This window comes from Lutjanus erythropterus, chromosome 11 (genome assembly GCF_056507025.1).
Source record: "Lutjanus erythropterus isolate fLutEry1 chromosome 11, fLutEry1.hap2, whole genome shotgun sequence".
Classification (NCBI taxonomy): Eukaryota; Metazoa; Chordata; class Actinopteri; order Lutjaniformes; family Lutjanidae; genus Lutjanus; species Lutjanus erythropterus.
The window spans coordinates 21,713,578-21,737,288 of NC_139327.1; the positions used below are offsets into that span (position 1 = coordinate 21,713,578).

A 23,711-nucleotide genomic window follows, 5' to 3' on the forward strand; every position below is an offset into this window, starting at 1 on the left:
CTTTAAAGATAAAGTCCTGAACAAAACTTCAAGTGCAATTGAAGCACCAGACAGACAAGAATATAAAAGGGTATGAATGAGTTGTGTCACAAAGCAAAACAAACAAACATTCTGTGTATAAAAATAACTTACAAGCTATACAGAAAAGACACGAATGGTAGGTAACAAGAAAACAGTCTACATTTAAGTGTCGTGCAAGTGTAAGACAAGACGTAAGACAAACAAAAAAAGTTCCACACCCACCTGCACTTGCACAGTCACTCTGGCCACCCTCAGTATCTCATCCTCTCTGCTGACCTCCACCACCAGCTCATAACTACTTTTCTCCTCTCGGTCAAAAGGCACACCGGTGGTGAGCACCACTCCACAGGTCGGCCGAATCGTGAAGCGTCCTCCAGGGTTCAGCAGAGCGTACTTCAGCGGCTCATTGAGGCGGTGACCAACAGTGTTGACAACAGTCACTAAAGTGATATTGGGTATGTTCTCTGGGATTGAGGCAGAGTAGACCGGCAAGGTGAAGAGAAGGCCGCTGTCTATGGCTTCTCTGACGAGCACTGTGACTGATGCCATGCTGGAAAAACGCCCATCCCACACCTTAAAAATTACACAAAGTGGGAAACTGTTTTTTGCACTTATTTGACAGCTGACCCACAATAAGCTAATGTAGAGCATGTAATGCTGTTGTTTTAGAGTGCATTCAGTAAAACTGTGCATGTGCTGCCCTTTTCTGTCTTGATGGATTATTTGATGTGGGGTTTTATGATATACTTCCCTATAGTCAGTGTATTAACTTCAGTAGAAATAGCAGTGAACTGCTGTGGACAGGATCAACAACAAGAGCTATTTTAGCCACTGAAAATAGATCTACATAAAAAAAAAAGTTTTCAGTGCTTCATCTTGCTGCCAGACTGTGTTTTCTGACAAGAAACTGCCATTATATAAGCCAAATGTCACTCTCTCCAAACCAACAAGACTTCATAGGCAAAATCATTCATTTTACCTCGCAGAACACTGGAGTTACTCTTCTACCGCTGCCTTGATCTATTAGTTTGTTTACGTTCTTTTGTAACTTCAGTGAATCCAAATTTTTCTTTTAAAAAAACTGAGGTCACACAATAATACAAACAAATGAACAGATCAAGGCGGTGAAGACCAGCAACTCCGATGTTCTGCAGAGTAAATGTACTAATTTCACCTCACTTACAAGAGATTTTTTTTTTCATTCTACTAAAGCAAGCAAAAAAGAGAGAGAGTAAAGTAAATACATAATATGAGCTTTGCTTCTCAGCTGCTGGGTAAAATGAAGGGAGAGTCTGGGTTTACAAACTGGAGCAGAGCGAGCTGCTCTCCAGCTCTGCTCTGTATGAAAGCCCATTTTTGTCATTTCTGTCAGTTAAAGAAAGTCAGTCATAATTATGAACTTAAGTCATAGTCATTAAGTCATAACTATTAGATAAAAGGTTTGAGTTAAAAACAGATTTTTCAAACAGTCAAAATTATTAGATTAAAAAGTGGACACTATCAGATATCTGTTGCACAAGACGTCAGAAAATTTCCACATTTTTAAATCACGGTGTTGACAGGTATGGGCTGTCCGATGGCAAAGGAAAGGGGTGAAAACATTCTAAATATAGCGTGCATTTAAACTGATATTGATTTTTTTGGGCAGACCTTTTGTAAGGTCAAACTGGGGACGTCAGACCTCCATCTACTGTAGTTAATGCACTGACTATTAATAAGTACCTTGTAAAATCCCAAATCAAATAATCCAAACTATTTGTTTAATACAAATAGGAACACCTGGAGGCTAGAAACGTATAGACCAAACATCTACCTGCATCACTTACCTTAACATTAAAGCGGTAACGGTCTTTATTGAGGTTCTGATTGGCGACGGTCACAACTCCAGTGTAGCGCTCGACAGAAAAGTACTCCACATTATTGTCCACCAGAGAGTAAACCAGCTGGGGCGTGATGGACTTGTCAGGGTTCAAGGTCAGATCAGAGGTCAAATCGGGGTCAAAAGCCTCAACCCTGAGGACCTCAACTCCCATGTAGGTTGGCAGCAGGAGTACAGCCTCATAAGTGTCCTGTGATAACTTTGGAGGCGAGTCATTGATGTTGATCACCTGAGACACAGTGATATACGCATTGAAAATAATGTCTACAAATGTAACATAAGAATCAAAGTGAGTCAACAATGATTTATGAGGCAGTGGAAGCTGATTCATAAGTTATTTACTGACCTTTATAACCACGTCTGCTGGGCTGTCAGCACTATTAGGAGGCTGACCACTGTCTCTAACATGAACCCGGAAGACGAACTCGGAGAAGGTCTCGTAGTCCAGACTGGCGATCGTTCTGAAGTTCAAGAATCAGAATCAGAAATACTTCATTGATTCCTGGGGAGAAATCAGGTTATGCTACAGTTGCTCCCAAAGTTGGGATACTGTGTGAAATGTAAACAAAAACAGATTTCAACCATTTTCAAATTAACTGTATTTACCAGCTTTACAATGTGTGGAGTGCATGTAGTAAAAATACTTTAAACAATCGTGTTTTACAAAGTGGTGAACCTCATCAAATCCATGCTTGTGAGCCTGATGCTCATTTCATAACCAGACATAATGTTCATGTACTCATAAAACTACTCCGATACCACCACACCTGATAGCACTTAACAAAAAAATAGCTCCTTCACAGTTTGACAGAACATCTAAAGAGCCAACATAATGCAGAGTTCAAGAAAAAGCAGTGGGAAAAAGCAACAACCTTGAAAGAGGGTGCGCTCCCCAGAGAGAAAGACACATTGCCTGCGCATTTACACTCAAGACAGCAGAATAACTTCAGCGATTATTTAATTCTGTGTCCTCTGAAGAGCTTCCTCTGTCCTGTCAAATTTACAACGACAGTTTTTAGTTTTGTTACTAAATGTTCCACAACGTTTTCAGCAGTGACATTACTGTGTGCATGGAAATGAAGCTGAAAGCAGCTTCTCTAATCATTTAAATAAATAAGAAAACACTCAGACATTTATACAACACACAATAAAGAAGTCACCTGAAAATCTTGTGTTGCTCAACACAGTTTAAAAGGTAATATAGCCTACATGGATGGAAAGAGGTGTGGGTGCAGGTCTTTGAATTGGAGAAAATAATACGTGCGGGTCAATGGTGGGTGGATGATTTATTCAGACATGCAGACTTGGGTCAACTCAAAGCCATGCTGTGCCTCACTATTACAGAATAAATGCAGTAATGGCATCAGTGTATACCAGAGTATTGCACAGTGGAAGTATTGTACAAAATTATGTTAGTATTTGGTCAGTATTGCCTTATCGAAGATAATAAATGATGGATTTGCAGCTGCTGATGGGGGTGAAATAAATCCTAGGGCCAGTCTATTGACTCAGTGTCTGACACTCCAAGGAAAGAGCTGAACCATTCAAATAAAAAAGAAATTCATTCTTTGCTCCAGAAATTATGAGATATATCAGTTTATAAGCAGGTGAATCGATATCCTCACTAGTGATGCAGTTTGTCTGGTTTCCACAGGTCACCTACCGAATTGATCCAGTTCCAGAGTCCACGCTGAAAAACATGCGGGCGGTCTCGTCCAGGATCTGGAACACTAACAGGGCGTTGTGATTGCGATCCAGATCGGTCGCTTGGATCACCAGAGGGTTACCATCCTCTCCCAGGACCACACTGTTAACTGGAGCGGCCTCACTGATTGCACCCACATACCTGTTGAGGTAAAAAGAGGACACTGCTGTGAAAGAGGAGAGCTATACTTAAATCACTCCAGAAAATTACATGTTGTCAGGACCTGACATGGCTCAGCAAACAGCACAGGAGCACATCAGTGCCAAAGCTCTTCTCTTCTGACCAAAACAGATACCTGATTTGTTGGAAGACAGGCGGGCTGTCATTGACGTCCCCCACCTGGACGATGACAGTGGTGCTGGCCTCCACTCCAGCCATGCTCAGGGCATGCACAACCAGAAAGTAGGATGTTGTTTGCTGCCAAAACAAAGAAATTCACTGAGTAAAAATGAAGCTTTTAAAATTCCAGGTGCGTATATGAGCGAAGACATTCATGTCAAGGCTGAGCCGTGGCAGATGGTATAAATTTGCATGCCTGCAATGTTGAAACACAAGCATCATAAGCACTGCAAACCTCAAAGTCAAGTAGTTTGCGTGTGGTGATTACACCCGTATGATGGTTGATGAAGAAGCAGTGGTCCTCGTTGCCCCTGGAGATATCATAAATGAGTGCTGAGCGGCTGAGGGCGCTAACGGTGGTCACATGTGTTCCAATAGTGCTGTTTTCCATGATCTGCAAGTAAATTAGTGTTGAAATATTAGTTACAACAGTGTGGATACATATCAGAAAATCCTTATATAGAGAGTTTTAAGCCTAGAACCAAAGGTCAACAGTGAGGTTCTGGTAGGGAAAATCCCATTCATATTGTGTGCATATGATTTAGATTATTAGTCATAATCTTGTAACCATCCAAGGTAGACTTTCTAGCTATGAGACAGTAAAACAGTGGTGTATGCTCCTGTAATAGGCACAAGTACGTATGATATTAACCTTATTTTGAGAAACACGTTTTATTCGGAATGTCATGGAGAAGTACTACACTACCCACAGTCCTCAAGTATAACAACAACATCTCTGAACAGTGGAGCTTGCTGTTACCAGATAAATGTTGACCGTGAACAGGGAGTTCTGCTAGCAGGCTGGCTAGGTAGGTAGCTAAGATTAGCTAACATGAGTCGTACTAATGATGTTGTTTTGCTGCAGTGAATATAATATATAAACACACAAAACACAAACTACATTGTATTACAACACTGTTATTAAGAATATAAACCGCTTAATAATGAAAAAAGTTAAATTTAAGAAGAAGCAGTATCATTTGCAATGGTTTATGGGATGAGTAGTTCCTTCAATCTTGAAATAATTATGTACACAGTCTTGTACTTTTGTATTTTTTCTCTTTTCCTGTCTTCTTTTTGCTTCAAATCAAATCTTTTATGGTCGCATTTTTTGGACTGTCCAAAACTATTAAAATATTGAAAACATATACAAAAAGAAATTTAAAGATGTTGTCCTTAAAACCATCTTATTCTATATTAGGAATATTACCAGAAGATATAGAAGATAACAACCAGATATTACTATTGAGGGTCCTACTTCTAAATGCTAAGAAGATGGTCTGAGTCTTCTGGCTGAGGCTGCAGCCCCCCCTCACAGATGGAAGTCATTATTCATCCCTACTAACTGTATAAACTTTGTATGGACAATGAGAAGAAGCCAAAACTCATAGACCACCCCCTCAAGACATTTATGACTGTGCTGTGCCTTTGAGCATGTGACTGTACTGTTCAACTGTTAAAAGGAAATAAGAAGTTCAAAAATAGAAAGACATTTTAGCTATCTTGGTGAGCTATGTGAACAATTTCATTGATGATATTTACCTGCTGTATATCTGTCTAGAGATTTACCATCCATCCTTCCCTACCATCTTCAAGCCTTTATTTATAGCATCTATCTTTCCCTTCCCACACCTTTCCCCCACGCACACATCCTTTCAGACTCTCTTTACCTCAGCCTGATACTCCTTCTGAGTGAATTTGGGGTCGGAGAAGTCGGAGAGTATCAGGGAGATGCGAGCCGAAGCTGTGGCCATTAGTGGAGGAAATCCACTGTCTGTTACACGCACAGTGAGGGTGTAAAAGCCTACAGAGGTGAGGTCCAGGTCCCTGGCAATGAAGATAAGGCCTGTGGCATTATCAATGCCAAACACACCACCGGTGTTACCTGAAAGTGGCAGAAAGGTTACAGACATCAGTACAGGTAAATATGAATCACAATTTATTCCCCTCTGACAAAGCATTAAAAAGCCAGTCACAGTTCAGAACAGCATATAAAGCAGAAGAAAATAGTAGAGCTGCAGCACTTAGTTGATCAAAAGGAAATTTCCAGCTATTTTGATAAGCATTCATTTCAGTCATTTTTGAAGTAGAAATGTCAAACATTTGCTGGTTCCAGCTGCTTAAATGTGAGGATTTGCTACTTTTCTTTGTTATTCATGATAGTAAATGAAGAGTTTTTGGTTTTGGACTGTTGGTTGGACAAAAGAAGCAACCTGAAGACATCACTTTGAAATTATGATAAGCACTTTTCAACTTTTTGACATTTTATGGATGAAAGTTCCACCCCTTTTAAAACCTCGGTCAGCCTTTTCCTTCCCTGTTTCCTGTGTGCTATGTGCTACGCTTGTGTATGTTGAAAAGAAAACCAAATTTTGAAGATGGTTAAAAGTTGTGGCTGAGGGACGTGTAAAAGCAACACCTCTAGTCACATCTTACAGATACTATAAGGAACATTAATATTTTGTTGATTTTGGAGGCCCCCGTGAACAAAAGTGGTCATTTCCATCATAATAACTACAAAATATAACATCAGAAAAAAAATTTAAAATTAAAATCTCATGCTTCTTTTTAGGCTAACATACTACTCACTGTAACCTTGGCGGGGAAAATGTAGGAGAATCTGACCCAGTGGCAGATATTAAGAGCCACTAAATAGCTGATCTTCTCTTTTGCTTATGTAGGTCATTTGGAGGAATCTGTGTTAAATTGACCAGTTAAAAACTTCTTGTAGTAGCTTTAAGTAAGATGTTAATGTTAACAAAACACTATCTAACTAGCTAGCTAATCTATGTCAGTAGCTAGCAAGCTAATTTTTTGCTACAGAGCAAAATGCTAGCCAATTAGCTAGCATTTTACTGACATTCGCTAATTTAAGATGTCATTGTATATGTTGTACATGTTTTTACAGCTCTCACAGCAACATCTTTTATCCATCTTCAAGACATTTTTTTTCAACATAGATGAGCCAAGCACATAGCATGTCTAAGAAAGGGAAACATAAAAGGACAAAGTTGATTTAGGTTCCTCTGGTTACAAGTTTGCTCAACAAAATGAGGCTGTACTTAGGTCAGGTTATGAAAATAATCAATAAATGAATCTATAATGACAAAAAATGTTCAATGCAGCCACAGGAAAGACAGACATAAAACTAATAAACTTCATTTTCAGATAAAATCACACCTGCTTCTATAGTGTAGGTGAGTTGCCCATTAATCCCATTGTCTTTGTCTAAGGCTGTCACTTGTAGTACAGAGGTGCCTATGGGAGAAGACTCATAGGCCACAGCATCATATACGGTGCTGGTGAAGTAGGGGATGTTATCGTTGGAGTCCTCCACTGCAACCAGGATACGAGCCAGGTCACGGTTAAATGGAAACTCCTGATCCTTGACCTGGAGCCAAATGAGAGATGAATACGGATAGCACCGAAGGAGGTGATAAATTAAAGAAATCAGTGAAAATTAAGCAAAGCAGGCACAGCTGCCAAGAGAAGCATATCTTGGAAGAGAGGACAGGTGGGTACATAGAGTAACACACACACACACATAGAAACACAATATTTCTCCCAAGACGTCTTCCCTCTCACCATAATTGTGAGGATATGTTGTGTTCTGGCCTCGTAGTCCAACCTGTCTGCAGTGTAGACGACCCCTGTGCCAGGATTGACCCGGAACAGTCTCATACTGGCTGGGTCCACACTGCCATAGATAGAGAAGCTCAAACGGGCTCGCTCGTCCATATCTGATGCTCTAACCCGCAGCAGCTCCATGTCAACTGGCACGTCCTCTGACACACTGACATCATAGGCTGGCTGTGAGAAGACGGGAGGGTTGTCGTTGCTGTCTTGTATTCGGATGAACACCTGAGTGACAAAGAGACAGACGTGGAGTTGGAAAAGTCAAGGGTGGGTAGAAAGTAGAATTGTGATCATTGTATTGGATTGGATGGGGTAAGGGGATATTACCGATAGTAGATGCCAGTCTGCCCAGTTAGAAGATGCAATGAGGGGCGCCAGCACAAAGCTAAGAAATGAACTGCTGAAGAGGGTCAGCAAGAAAAGGTATTTTTGCCACTTAACTAGAATTACTGCCTCAGTTGTACCAGTCAAGTTTTTAATTTACATCGATGTCTGTCCAAACTCATGTAATGCATGTAGTGAAGGAATTTAATAAAAGATCCCATGTGTCCCAATGGATGTTTGTGCCAAGTTCAAAGCAATTCCATCGAAGTGTTCTTGAGATGTCGCGTTCACAGCGATGGGATGGACGGACAACCCAAAAACACAATGCCTCCGGCCATGGCTATTGCCGGTGCAGAGAAAACATCGACCTAAAAGAACAGATCAACATCAGTTTAAGTGTAAGCTAAATTTAGAATATTTTCACGGCTTTACGTTGCCATCAGACAGCCTTTTGTGACAATAAACTGCCACTATACGAGGCAAATATTGCTCTCTCCAAACCAACTCGCAGAACATGGTAGTCGCTTGATCTGTTAGTTTGTTTGTAATGTGTGAGTTTGGTAAATCCAAACTATGCTTTTAAATCACCAAAGTCACACAATAACAAAATAAACTAACAGATTTAGGCAGCAATAGACCAGCAACTCTCATGTTCTGTGAGGTAAAATTACTGAATTTTTCTATGGAGTTTGGCTGGTTTGGAGAGAGAAATATTTTGCTTCTATAAAAACAGTTTCCAGTCACAAAAGGCCGTCTGTTGGTAAAGTAAAAGGGTGAAAAAAATTTCTAAACATAGCACACATTTAAACTGATATCGATATTTTTTAATGTGGCTAAAATACATTTTGTTGCTGACCCTGTCCACAGCACTTCATTGCTTAGCTTCCCTGCTGCCCCTCTCAGCTCCTTACTGGGGGCATGCTGACTGGCGTCTACTGTAGGTAACACACTGACCTCATACAACCCTACATTAAATAATCTAAACTATCGCTTTAAAGATAACAGCCTTGGTGTAGTTGGCTTTGGTGACTGATAGTATTTGATACAGATGTGGGGAAGTCTTACCCCTTGAATTATTCTCTTGCAAGGTGAAGATAGCCCCAGTATTTACAATAAATCTCTATAGCATGGTGATGGTATTTTTTTTAAACAGACAGGGTATTTTCTGAGAGGGATGTGGGCAATTTTTGTGTTTATACAAACACTTGACCTTTATTTCCCCAAGCTAATCCCATTAATCCACTGATATCAAGGATTTCCCTCACAAGGCAGACCTAGCAGGCAAGCCAAGATGGCAGGAGCACAAGAAATGTCAAAGACAGAGTAACAAAGAGCACATTTCATACTCAGCAAGAGATAATTTCAGCAAAAGGGAGTGCAAGCGTAGGAAGGAGGAAAGCTGCGAGTAAACAGCTCCCCTAGGAAGGTAACAATAATTTAATTTGATGTGGGTCTGAGGTGTGTAAGAGGCAGTGCCAGTGCATAACAAATTAAAAGTGTGTGTACCTGTGCTGTGGCAAAGTTGGTCCCATCTGTCACCTGCACCGTCATGTTGTACACAGACTGCACTTCTGCATCCAGAGGCTTGGCCACGACTAGAGTCCCCACCCCCACTTGAAGGTCAAACTGCATGTCAAAGCTCCCTGGGAACACACACACACACACACACACACACACACACACAGTTCACACAGAGTTTCAGTCATTTAGTATTCACTGTGCGTGCTAAACTCAGGTGCTCTAAGTTATTACTGTGTAATTGTTTTGGCCAGGTGCCTGCGTCTGGAGCTGGAGGGTCTGTGAAATAAAATGAACTGAGATGCAATGCAATGTAGCAGCGAACCCACTTGGCAGCCTGAGAGCTGTTAACAGCCACACAAACATCTGTCTTATCACTCCAAAACACAACCCATCTCGGAGATCAAAAACCTGCAGCCGGGTCTTTTCCACGGGCGGTGAGTGTACAGTTTAGAGGCTTAATGTTTGATTAGAGCGAGGCAGAGGATTGATACGTGTTAGGTATTCAGTGCCATCCTTCGTCTCATTCCAGCTTCTCTCTCGAGATATCTGGGAGCTTGAGCTCTCCTCAGCATATGAATACTGATTGGGCATTTTTCACAGGACCACTGATGCGTGATGAGTCGGAGCAAACCACAGGGATTCTTTTTTTTTTTTTCTTGTTGTTTTTTTTTTTTTTCTGGAGGAGAGGTTGGTCAATATTACACTACAATCTCACTGCATCAAGGAAGACAGGGATCACAGTCTGTAGTCTCTAAATAAAAAGAAGTACCTTTTTCTTTCCTGTCTGTGAAAGTTGCCTCTAGGGGGTTGGATCATGCTTCAGAGTTAGTTTTAGTATTTTTGGTAGTGTCTGTATTTTACAAGCATATAGCCCTACAACATATTAACTGCTAAATTATACAGTATGTATGGTACATGTTGGCAGAAGAAAGTGTGTAGTTGTAGTTAATAAATAATGACTTAAGCTTCCAAATCGGATGCTTCTTCTTTTTACTTGAAGTATGTACTACAGTTGCTCTTACACAGTGTGCACACATGTACATTAAATGAAGTATGCATAAAATTGGGTCATACTATTTCGTTTTAACATTGTGACTTTTTTCTTTGTTGTCCATTAAATTAACATAAAATGAAAATTAGGTGTGTATGACATGGTAAAAAAATAAGATTGTGATTATTTTGTCAGATATTCAAATTGTATTATGATTCATGATTAGTAGGAATGATCATTTTAGCATCACAATATACATTTTAACTGAAAAAATATAAAACTACTATGATGTGACATTTGATGGGGTCTGTACCCAACAAGTATGTTTTCTTGCATCTGATGATTCGTAGCCAGGACATTTCTGCAGCACTACAGCACTTCATTATAATGATGTTTTCTCACACAATTTGCCTTTATCAAAAAAATGCAGGGTTCTGTAGTTTGGATATTTCACTTGGCCATACTGTGATTTGGATAATATTTCAATTAACTGTGCAGCTCTACTTGAAATATTTGAAATTTGGCCCTCATACATCTGTTGCAGTCCATGGTGCAAAAGTCTAAGCAAGAGAAAAAAGTATGCAATTTGGAACGTAGCTTTACTAAAAGGCTGCACAATTGATCACAATCGCAATAAAAGCACAGCATGGCCAAGTGCAGTATCCAAAGTACAGAAGCAGAACCAAATCACAATTTTGAAAAAGGAAAAATACATTAGAAAACAGCGTTATAATGAAGTGCTATAGTGCTGCATAGGTGACCTGACCTAAAACTCTTGTTCTCCAGATGAAAGAGAACGTTTGTTTGGTACAGACCTCAATAAATATTATTGTGATTTTAATGGATGATGAGTTTGATTTTTTTTCCCGTGAAAATGAAAATTGTAATGCAAAAGTGATCATTTCCACGTGTATTGTATATCGCAGTTGCAATCATACTTTCTGTCAAAATAATTATAATATACTTTTTTACTAAATCGTGCAGCCTCACTTTACTCTTGAATGTACTTTTATCTGTCATTACATCTTCTGTCTTCTCTCAATGAGCTGTCATCTGTCTGTGCTCCCTCTGTGGCTCAGTCAGTGTGATGTATTTTCAGCTGATTTGGGGTCAGAATAGCCAGAGAAGCATATGGACTTACATGCTACAAAATGCAACCAGATGCAGCAGGACATCCTGGTATTTCTGGCACACTGCATCGGACATACTATGTACTGGGAAATACTAGAGCTTTTTCTAAAATACTAAACAGTATGGTAGTATGAGTTTTGGAACACAACCTTTGTTTTGAAAAATGAGTGCTCTGTTAAATAGCCAATAATTTGTTCTATTTTAATTGCTCATCTATGTCCTATTTCAAGATAATGGATTTAAAGGACCAGTGGGTAGGATTTAGTGGTATCTAGCGATGAGCATGTGCAAACATGTCGTCTCATCCTCCCCCTCCTAGCATGTAGGATAATCAACAAGCCCTCTGCAGAGGCAGCGTTTGGTTTTTCTATTCTGGGCTACTGTAGAAACATGGCTATGCAACATGGTGCCATCTGAAGACAAATGACAATGAAAACTTACCTATGAATATTATATTCCATATTTTCTGTCATATTCTGCCATTAGAGCCCCCTAAATCTGATACACTGGGCTTTTAATTGCTGTCTGCAGATAGGTGACAGCCATGAATAATGACTCTAAGGTACCTGCAGAGTTTTTGATCAGAGGTGGTGCTGCAGAGCCATTCTTTTGAGTGGGTCCCTGGATTATTTGACCTATTCTACCAGCACACTAGCCCATATATAATTGCTCTGACACACATAAACGTCAACCCCAAAAATGCAGACATACTGAAATTGATCTCTGGAAGAAGTCAGCTTACACAAACATTTTTCCCCCCTATTGTAACTAAAACTATGTTGGGTTTATCTGTAAATACAGAAAGGTCATCGGGGAGATTCATATCAAAGGAGCAAGCCTATCCATCAAAAATGGGTTCTGCAGCCCAAATAAGCACGTTGGCACCATAGGTATATTACATAGGTTGAATCTGTATTTAATATGAATGATCTGTGGTTGAAGCGAGTTGTTTAATTAATCTCTGATGACATATTGAGGTCATTTTATGATTTAGTGCAATCATTTTATTAGATATTTCTCCTTTAAACTGGTTATAAAACAGTCTCAATTTGATACTGATGCCTCTGTATGACCTACATAAGCAAATGAGACCATCAGGGAGAAGATTGGCTATTTCTATATGGTTATTCTTAATGCCTGCCACTGGCTCGGATACTCCTTGAAATCAGACGAAACGATTGCAGACCGCAAGAACCCATGTTAATATTTTCCCAGCCAATGTTAGAGAGAGGAGTATATTATCAAGTTAAAAGAAGTAAGAGGAGAGTTTTCTTTTGCTTGGTGGCATTGAAAGCCTGTGACTGTGACAATTCTTAAAGGGACAGTTCACCCCAAAATCAAAAATACATATTGTCGCTTTCTGGCAGAAACAAACCTGTTACTTTTCAAGAAATGAAAGGAATCCTGTGTATTGACTGAATACTGCTTAGTCAACGCTACAAGCTCTTTTTAATACTTTTCTTCAGTTAAATATTTGCAAAGCCCACAGACAGACATAAAGGGTGACCAATTGTATTGATGTATGAAAAAAAAGCCAAAATATGGGGATATAAAGTTTACAACAAGGTCTGTAGATTATCTTAAGTGAACAGATTTCTGGAAAGAGACACTGGTGTTGAATTTTTCAAATGTATTTTTGTGATACTTTGAGCACCACAAGCTGAGTGCCATTCAGTCCCATTATGCTTGAGAGAAGACAGACAGCAACTCACACCAAAACTACCTAGATGGATAAATAGCACTACAAGCAATGAATTTTTGACTTTGGGGTGAACTTTCCCTTTAAATACTTAAATTATTTGCTTAGCTTCGCTTATTTCCCGAATGTCTATGGTATCATGATTATGTAATTTGATCACATAGACATTTAGAAATTGATGGGGCGTCCTAGTAGCTCAGTTAGTCAGGAGCTGGTGGCTTTAGCATGTGGCCCTTTGCTGCATGTTCTCCCCCTGATCTCTTTCCCTGTTTACTGTCTCCAGCTGTTCTATCAATGAAACTCAAATCAAATAAAGGCAGAAAATTGCCAAAGACAGCAAAATAAAAAGGTCTGCCAAAAGGCATTTATCTCTGGACTATCTCTTTAAACAAGTCACGCACATTTATACTACTCTATATGGTCTCCTTTTGACAACTATTATAATAACTAATGTAATATTTTTTCACTTCCATTCACTGAGCTTCCCCTGAAACTGTCTGGAGCCCTTTCTACTTCAGATAGATTTTTTTTTTTCTGACATCATATTCTGTGGTTACTGAGGTAGAAACACTATCGTTTTTGTCCACAGTGGCATCGAAAATCCAAAAGATGTGAAATGTTTTTTTTAGGCTCTTAGCAGCATCATGGCCTTGACATCACAACATGACTAGGTATTTTTTCAAATAGGTTTCCATCTGGAGCAATCTCTCTGAGACACTTTAATTAGAGGCCAACTGTGTCACATCTCCTCCCCATTTACTTTCCGAAGTAGCATCATAGTGTTTGAACTAAAGATATGAACCTATCCTGCCTGGGCTTAGATAACAAACTAGTGATGTTTGTGAGAAGTTGTGTGAGAATCCCTTTTCAAGCTTGGATCAATCAATACCGCCGTTGGCTAAACAAGGTCCTGCTGCTCTACGCTGCATTTTCTGAATGCCTACAGACCTGGAGTGTTTGAGGAAGAGCAGTGGCAAAATTAACTTTGAGCAGACCTGTGTCAAGAGAGCAGTTTCTTCCACACGCATTCTGAGGAATGTAGAACATTTCTCTGGCCAGTCGTCCGCCTTAACGGTGAGAGGAAGGAAAAGAAAGAGAAAGAGGTTATTAATATTTAGGGAGGATATTCTTTTGATCAAAGGTCTGCATCATCCACAGTATGTAGAGCTCTCTGCAAAGTCGACCTCTTGACGTTTTTCACGATTATGGGTGCTGTTAAGTAATGTAAGTGGACTTTTCATCAGAATACTGCAGCACAGTAAGGGAAATGTGATTCACTCATGGATGACTTTTTGGAGTCCAGTTCTTGAAGTCTGCGAGAAAAGATAATCACCATGTTTTCACTTTTTTTTGCGAAAAAATATGTGAAATATTAATGAGCTTTTCCTGCACAATTACTCCTCATATATCAACAGTAAGAGTGGAACAGGAGGAACGCACCACATTTGCATTTTCTGTATCTTTGATGTGTGTGACTGCAAAAGAATAATCAACTAATAATCAACTCCTTTTCATATTAACATCAGAGTAAGGGAGCTTTAATCAGAACTGTTGAGGAGCAATCAATAATGGGCTATTCACCGATTTTCCTTTCAAATACTTGAATCAAGGGCAGACAGGTATAGACGCTGTTTGCTCCTAAGAAGATTCATTGTTTCCACCAGAGCCTGAGCAGCAGCAGAAGCCATTCCTTTATTGTCTTTTGTTTGCCAGCTTGCTTTTAGCAAAATAAACCACACAGGAGTGAAATGTTTTATAGACACTGCACTTTTACCTGACTAAAATTAATCTAACCTACAGAATGTGTCTGTGGCATTTTGATCTTAACAAGCTAATTTTGATAATGAGAAATATCCACTAACGTTAAGCTGTCAGCACACACTGAAATATATCCGAGTTTAAATCATGAAATGTAATATTTGCAGCCTTTTAAACTGCATGATGTAAGATGCATCACTTCTAATGTGTTGCTTCTGGATCATGCAGGGCAAGTTTGAGCCCAAAAGCCAAATAACATCTCTCCAAAGCATTTCAATGAAACTCCATCATGCAGATGAATAAATCAGTTCAATAAAATTCAAAATACTTCATTCTTCAACATGAAATTCAGTCTCTTGTACTCAACAAGTGTTCTCAAATCTGACAGCTTTTGGAATAAAACCAAATTTCTTGTTTTAATATATCAATTTTAGAACATGGATACCAGTCTTAAGTTTAACAAGTGACAAAAATCATTTAGTTATTTTTTTCATCTGCTTCAGGCCTAATACATGGTAAGCAGCAGCATATGTGGTGTGCTCACATTGATTCAACCTTACCATAAGAGTTGAGCTTCCTTGACAAAAAACACATTTTTTTCTTTTATTATTTATGACTTAAATCTCAAACAATTTAAGATTGTTCTCTCGTATATTTGTGACTTTATAATCTCAGAGATCATCTGGGTTTTATTCTTAGAAATTTATGACTTAAATCCCAGAGAATATTTGAGATTTTTTCTATAAATTTACCAATTAAATCTCAGAGAATTTCTGTTTTCTTTTCTTGCAAATGTATCACTTCATAATCTCTGACACACTTGTGAGTTTTTACTTTCTCAGAAATTAACCACTTAAATCTCAAAAACTATCTGAGTTTTGTTCTCATAAATTTCCGACTTTAAATCTCAGAGAATATCTGAGGTTCTTCTCAGAAATGTACAACTTTAATCTAGGAAATTTCAAATTTTTTTATTGGAATATCACCCCCCTCCCTGGCTCCATATTTTTTGCTTTGTAACCTGGCTATTTTTTGATAGCTGTTAAAAACCCTTAATGAGTGCATTTGAATTAACTTGACAGCACAAGAAATGTATTTTCTGGACAGTTAGTTTATTATCAAATGCAAATTTTCTTACCGATGATGTTGAACCAGAGAGGTGTGCTCGACTGACTGACAGCCACCACTCCCACTGGCTGAGCCACAGCAGCTGTCTCTGAGATAGAGAAATTGTAGTACCTCTGGGTGAACAGTAGAGGCAGAGGCGAGGGGACGGGTTTGCGAATCCACTCCACGTGTAGTTTGACAGTAGACCATAATGGAGGATCCCCACTGTCCTCTGCTTTTATCTAAGAGAGAGAACAACATTGAGAAACCACAGACTCGGCAGACTCACCCAAGAAAAAAGGAATCAGTCATTTGGGAATTTCACCAAAATGCTGAAAAAATGATAAATAAAAGTTCCACAAAGGTTCTTCCTGAAGGGCTGAGGTTCTACTCAGACTGATTTGCTTCTGAAGAACCTGTTGTTGATAAAGTGTTCTTTCTAGACTGAAGGTTCCATCAAGAACCTATTTCATCCAAAGAAACTTTTTAAAAGAAACAGTTCTTTGAAGATTGTTGAAATCCTTCAAGAACTATTTCCCCCTATTTCAGTAATATAAAAGGGTTCACAGTAGACCCCGCTTGGGTGGGTTCTAGATAAGATCTTTGGAATATTAAAGGGTTCTTGATAAGTTATACCCAGAACCATTTGCCTCTTAAGAACCATTTGTTGAAGAAATACTTTGTCATCAATTCTCTATAATAGTGAAGGTTCTACTAAGAACCCTTTTTATCCAAAAACCCTATCTGGAAAAAAAGAGTTTGGGTTTGAGATAAAACCTGTTTTTTTGGAATAAAAAAGGTTCTTGGTAGAACCCCAGGGTGGGGTCTAGATAAACATTTTAGAATATAAAATGGTTCTCAGTAGAACCCTCTGGGTTGGTTTAAAAAAAAAGGTCTCAGTAGAACCCCCTGGGTCTGTTCTCGATAAAACCTTTGGAATAAAAAGGCTCTCATTAGAACCCTCTCAGGTGGGTTCTGCATTAAACTTTGAAAAATTAAAAATTAAAGAGCTCTTGGTAGAACGCCCTGGGTTGGTTCTAGATAAACCCTTTGGAATATTAAAGGGTTTCCGGTAAAACCTAGCAGGTGGTTTCAAGATCAAACCTTTGGAATATAAAAGGGTTCTTGGTAGAACACAGAAGTCCCCAGGGTGGTTTCTTGTTAGCACCCAGAAGGTGGAAAAACTGTTGATAGAACCCCCAGAGAGAGCTCTGTGTAGAACCATTACAACATAGAGGGGTTCTCAGTGGAACTTCTAGTAGGGGGTTTTGTGAGAAACCTTTCACAAATGGTTCTGTGTATTACCCTTTATATTAAGTTCCACGTAGAACTCCCTGAAGGGGTTCCTAATGGAACCTTTATTAAAGGCTCTACCAGGAAACAAAAAAGGTTCTCCAACGAGGAAAACCCCTTTATGGTTCGAGTTAGCACCTTTATTTCAAAGAGTGTAAACTAGACTGAAAAACAGAAGCTTTCACACATGAAAGGATTTACTGTAAGTCTAATTTACCTTCACACTGGATCTGTGTTCACATGTTTGTATTCAGGACAAGCAAACATTGAGAACATATTAAAATTCTGGCCTCCCCGCTTCACACAAATTGTCAAAACTATATGGATGAGATCTATAATAATCTCTACACTGACACGGCACCTACATTTACTGACACCTACACTCAGCGACAACATCCCATCCATTAATAATACCTTTTCTAGCCTCAAAATTGATCCTAGCAATTACAGTTTAATGGGATGTCTGTCCCTGCCTGACTTCTAAGAACTTTCTCTGCTTTTCACACACCAAATCGGAAAAACATTAACCAAAATATATCAACTAAATCTTTCTTTATATTAAACTATAACTGTAAAATGTGGCGTTATAAGTGCTGCTCCCTGAGGACAAAAATACAAATACAAAAGCAAATCAAAATACATTATTTGAGCCATTATTTGCTCAGAGAACGGTATTACCCCTAAAATAAAGAAACACAGGTGAAAGGGAGAAGATTGGTTTTCGTTGTCACAGGAGAAAGCTGCTCCCAATTCCACTATGAGGGCTTGTCCACTGAGACTGAGCACAAGTGGCAGAACAAACTCCAAGGGCATGGGGGCGTGATGAACTAATCAGTGAATCAGACGCACAAGAAAAATCAGAGCATCATCAATCACTGCAGCGCATATGTATAAAGGGCTGGAGGAGAATACGTTAGTTAGAAAAACAGTTAGAATTTGGGACATAAAAATTGCAATTTGTGCTTATGTTTGGGATAAGTCTTGAGTGGGGGGAAATGAAAGCGCCATTTCATGCCAGGGTATCAAAAGTGAAGTGCAGAGACACAACGTCACCCACCATGTCACTTCTGAGCTCATTGGCCAGGGAAATACAAAGACACACAAGTTCAAACGGGTTTGTGTCCATGAAAAAATGAACAATGTGGCTCCATTTGCTCCTGTCAACTTTACACCTGCACGAAAACAGAGCCCTGTGAACTAATGGAGCCCCAGCTGACTGTGAATTTAGTTGTAACAAGAAACAGGCATTGGAAAGGCTATACCCGGGAAAGTGGAAAGAAGGGCACTGTGGCTGAAAGAAGTCTCAGTCTTATCCCAAGTGAGACCATCTGTAGTCCATAATTCAGACTATAGATTTTTTGTCATGAGTGTCATGAATAATGAGTGCTGTATTTTAGCTGGAATCTCTCACTAGCCAAGGTTAGACCAAACAACACTTAAATAAAAATCAGTGCCTGGCTGCATAAAACCATGCTTTCATCGGAGGATGCCTTAGGAAAAAATTTGTTGCATAAAATCACAAAACGGATTTCCTTAGGATGTGGCAAGGACAAACCCTTTAATGTGTTTGCCCTTAGCTAGTTATGCATTGCTGTATGCTTTGCTAAAAGATCCTTAGCAACCATTTCGTCCGAAAATTTTAAGGGACCCATAACATTTCCTTAAGGCTCAGTTCAGACCAAAGATTCATGAGGAGACGAGTTGAAACTTGCAACCACTTGCAATGCACTGTTCTGCAAACCTGACAGTTTTATCCAATGTGACTGGATAGGACAGCGTATCATCTACATCACGACTCTGTACTTCAGCTCTAACTGCCGACTGTTCAGGCTTTTTTTGTAGCTCCATATAATTTATTGTGTTAAAATATGAATGAGCACAGTGATAGTGAGTTACTGTTACAGTCGCATTTGCAGTATTAACTAAACGCCAAAAACATAAAAAGAGTGTGGATGGGGAGTGCGGCTGAGTGGAGGAAGAAACGGAAAGAGAGAGTGCACAGCTGTGGGTGATTAAGGTAGAGACTGAATAAGATGAGGGAGCACTGGTAGCGACAAAGCCAGTAAATTAGAGAAATAGACTTTATTTTTTTTATTTTTTCACAGCGGTTGCTCTTCAGACCACTACAAATGCTAGATCAGTGATGTGCAACTTATGTGAACAGTAGCAACTTTGTAGGTAGCCAGCCAAACATTAGCATAAGTCTGCCTCATAAATCAACGTTTCTATCTTCATGACTCGCCAACACCACCATGACTGTGGGAGATGGAAACACCTTGTCAGAGGAGTCTCTGTCTGTCACATGGCCAGGACTGATGGTAACTGCTGTGACAGGATGGTGGAATGAAGCAGACTCCCTACTCCCACTGCTGTTGTGTACTTAACAGCTAAGAGGAGAAACAGCATTCCTCCAGATCCAACTCACCTGCTGGCCTCCCTCCTCTCAGGTGGAAACCAGCGGTCGTGGAAGAAGTACTCAGATCCTTTACCTAAAACATGTCAGCCCTCTAATGAACTGCCAACCTGTCCAGGGTGTACTCCGCCTTTCGCCAAATGTCAGCAGCTCTATTGTTTCACTGAAACTCGCCAGTTTTACTTTACTCCTGTCAATGTCTGACTATCTAATTTCTTTTTGTCACAATAATATTTTGATATTTATTCATTACTTCACCTATGATTCACTTCACAGCTAGATTAATACTTATTGCTACATCTTCTGCTAGTCCATATTTGATATGGATGGGTTATATCTTTATTTATATTTTTAGTACAATGTTTGTTGTTATGCACCAACATATCATAGCAAATTCCTCGTTTCAGTTTCAGATTCTGATTCTGATTAAATTTCCTTTGGATTATGTGCTTGCACTTGCCATAATTCTTCGAAGAGAACAAAGTTCTTATCCTCTCTCCAGTTTGGCTTTATCGACATTTATTTATATTTGCTTTTTTTTCTCTTGGTTGTTCATTTTGGAGAAGCTAGCTAACACTGACAATGATGCTGTCAAATAATGAATGCTGATGTGACTGAAGCGTGACCATGGTTACTGAAGAGGACATGTGCTGCATTATGATAATAAGTGCCATGAAAGCCTGTACTAAACACTTAGGCAAGGTGACAACCTAAGGGGCTTTATGCAACTTTTCTAAGTGAGCCCCTTACCTTAGGGGAATATTGTGCTTAAGGGAAAACTTAAGTTGGTATATATGACCAAGCACAGGATCTGTTATTAAAAAGTGATATTTGAAACTCACAGTTAGGATGTCATAGCTTCCAGCTGTCACCATCTTCTTTGACGACACCATCGCAGTCCTGGGGTCGATACTGAACTTTTCGTCCTCATTACCATCAACAATGCTGTAGGTGATGTTGCCATTGGCTCCGAGGTCCCGGTCGTAAGCGAAGACACGGTACACCGGTTCACCACGTTTATTGCGGTCTCGTTCAGTCAAGCTGATGCGGTAGGTGACCTCCGGGAAGGTGGGCGGATTGTCGTTCTCGTCCTCAATGTGAACTATAACCCACACAGTAGACTGGCGGGTGGTAACTGGGCCATCTATAACTGTTACCTGAGGAAACACATATCAAGTAGTCGCAGAGATGCATCGCTGTGTCTATTTGTGCACACATTTATTAACATCTTAAATCTTGGCTCCCACTGTGTTGCTGAGTGCAGGACCACGTGGGGTCGAGCTCACGGGAAATCTCTTTGTAATATTGATCCCCTGGAGGCAGAGGCAGAGGTCTGATCACTGATCAATTGGATCAGATCAGGGTGAACACCACTGCTGCCAGCCTGACTGCTCACTAGACTATTAATTACAAACAGGCAGCATAGACTGGCAGGCGGAGCAGTGGGTGGCATGCATGGACTGGCATTCCTATTGAAATCTCAGGATGGGACAGGACAGGACGATGCAACAACAAAGACTCCTCTGACCCCAATTTTAAACTCCTTTTAGGTGTAAATGTTTGAGTATATGATGCTGTTAGATGCAAGATTCTTTATGCAACTTTTGACGCTTTCATTCTGTTGTGTGTTGTCATACGCTGGCTTCTTATTAAGTACTAGAGCTGCACAAAGCAGAACAAAGAGTTATTGAGTCTAGACAAGTCAATTGGCAATACAGAAACAAAGCACAAAGCTGCGATACTGTGGGTCAACTGCAGGTTATTTCATTCCATTTTGCAGGAGGGCAGAGTGCTTATAGATTCAGCAGCATTTAATAAGTTGTAAGAAAAGTCTGGGGAAGTAGAAGTTTGCTCGTGTCTCTGAAGTTGAGAATCTCTGATTATCAGGTTCATCTGCATGCAGAGCAGTAGGAGCAACAGAAATGGTAATCACTGAGCTATCTGTATGCCCAGTGTCTGCGCTTATCAAATGCTGGGCAGACCAACTCCTCTCCTCCCTGTTCCCGTCCTGAGTGGGGAAGATAACCAATGATGAATGATTACATTTAGAAAATCCTAAACCTGGGGCCCAAAACTACAACCATTCATCACAGTTTATGGAGCCTTGAGGGCCTGCCAGGGTTGTCCTCTACCCTGTCTCTGTTAATAGTGGGCTGTGGCAGGTGGCAGGGCCAGATAAATAATAATACTATAAACCCATGAACAATGTTCAGGCGTTTCTGTACCTCTAAGAAGTGCTCCGCCTGTTGTTCTCTGTCCAGTTTCCTTGCGGTGGTTGTGATTAGCCCTGAAAATCACAAAAGAACAACTTCAGATTACACAAACGCACATATGGATGCAACTCACCATCTCTCTTCAAGTTTAGAAATATTCTAACATTATTAAGTTGTATCTTATTTTACAGTACAGTAATAAGATGTAACAAGCCATGCTTTGTACCAAATTAGACAAAAACTAGAAATAATATGTTCTTTATTTTTCTTTATACACTTATTAGACTGTATAAGAGGGTTATTAGGGACACCTTACAAAGGAAATGTACTGTAAAATGTACTGTTTCCCACTGTTAGACCCACTTTAGAGTTCACTGGAGGGTAACTGGGGACACATTATTAACAGAAATGTAATCATACAGTTTAGTTCTGTTGTAATGTGTCTGTTACAGTCCATCATACGTGAATGTAAGTGTTAACTTTTGTTGTGCTGCTCCTCAGGCTCTGTGGGCCTCAGCTGTCACGCCTCCTTCCTCAAGCCACTGGGTGAGGAATCTGGGGACCTGCAGCCAGTCGCAGTTCAGCTGGGGATATACAGTATATATATATATATATATGAGCTGAGAAACTAGTGTGTCTTTTCAGAGCCACTTCTGCTGCCAATGTACACCCAGATCTTCATGTGAGCTATTGAGCTATTTTGTCACGACTCAGTCTATAGCTCATGCTAACTGTTAAGTTCAACAAGGTGGTGATTTTCCTGTTTGAACTCAGTTACCGCTTAATTTGAGAGTGGTAAGACTGGTAGAGTGTCTGATTTGTGGCAAACTTTTGACTCCTTGCCAGGAAGCTCTGTAGGAGAAAACTGCCATTTTTGTTAGGATTCTCTTTTCCTGTTTTTCTTGTATTGTCAGAAAGCTGAGAGTAGGATTGTAACTCTTTGTTTGAGTAATTTATTTAGTACTGTGATTTTTGTTTCCACTTAGGACTGTTTTGTTTGTAATTTTGGCCTGGGCTCCCCCTGATGTTGTATTTAAGCTTCTTTATTGGACAATAAAATATTTTAAGACTGATCACACTGACTCCTCAGATTCTTCATCTAGGCTTACGTTCCTTCCTTTTTCCCTAAACCAACTTGAGGTCGTAACAGTGTCCCTAATTACCTAACTGCAGGAAATAATACACTTTAGTTTACGGTTCAGTTCTGTTGTAATGTGTTGCTAATCACCCTGTAATAAAGCGTCTAACAAAGGTTATAATTCTGTCCAATAAAGAACATAATATTTCTAGTTTTTGTCTAATTTGATACAAAGTAGAGCCTGTTACATCTTATTAGTGTACTGTAAAATAAAGTGTGACCCAATTTTAAAGTCAAAATAATTTCCAATTAGAACATCCTCCACTTTAAAAAATGGGTGAGTGCATGTGAACACTCACACACACATTGCTGAAAAATATAGCCTGCAGCCTTGGCAGCGATGATGGCATTTGGCCCATGTTCATATGGCACTTTATAGCTGAGGGTCATTCAGTTGGCCAGCGTGCCACCAGGACAGAGGGACAGGAGCGAGCCTATTGATAATAGCTTTGATCGAGCCGGATTATTCAAATGATGGTTAGACAAACACTAGCAAGCTGTACTGGAGATCACAAACAACGACAGCTCCATTTTCCCCTGACA

The 23,711-nt window shown here is 39.7% G+C and overlaps 1 protein-coding gene across 1 annotated transcript in view; it reads right to left on the reverse strand.

The window, feature by feature from the left end:
- fat3b (FAT atypical cadherin 3b) overlaps positions 1 to 23,711 on the reverse strand; it is a 116,007-nt gene that overhangs the window by 60,809 nt on the left and 31,487 nt on the right. The window contains exons 7-20 of the mRNA XM_084730630.1: positions 22,043 to 22,104; positions 20,660 to 20,974; positions 16,143 to 16,353; positions 14,242 to 14,313; positions 9,411 to 9,547; positions 7,530 to 7,805; positions 7,125 to 7,335; positions 5,615 to 5,829; positions 4,180 to 4,338; positions 3,901 to 4,022; positions 3,564 to 3,746; positions 2,247 to 2,361; positions 1,848 to 2,129; positions 244 to 594 (exon numbers count right to left, since the gene is read on the reverse strand). Coding sequence (XP_084586756.1) covers positions 244 to 594; positions 1,848 to 2,129; positions 2,247 to 2,361; positions 3,564 to 3,746; positions 3,901 to 4,022; positions 4,180 to 4,338; positions 5,615 to 5,829; positions 7,125 to 7,335; positions 7,530 to 7,805; positions 9,411 to 9,547; positions 14,242 to 14,313; positions 16,143 to 16,353; positions 20,660 to 20,974; positions 22,043 to 22,104 — 2,711 coding nt within the window. The remainder of the gene's footprint in view (positions 1 to 243; positions 595 to 1,847; positions 2,130 to 2,246; positions 2,362 to 3,563; positions 3,747 to 3,900; positions 4,023 to 4,179; positions 4,339 to 5,614; positions 5,830 to 7,124; positions 7,336 to 7,529; positions 7,806 to 9,410; positions 9,548 to 14,241; positions 14,314 to 16,142; positions 16,354 to 20,659; positions 20,975 to 22,042; positions 22,105 to 23,711) is intronic.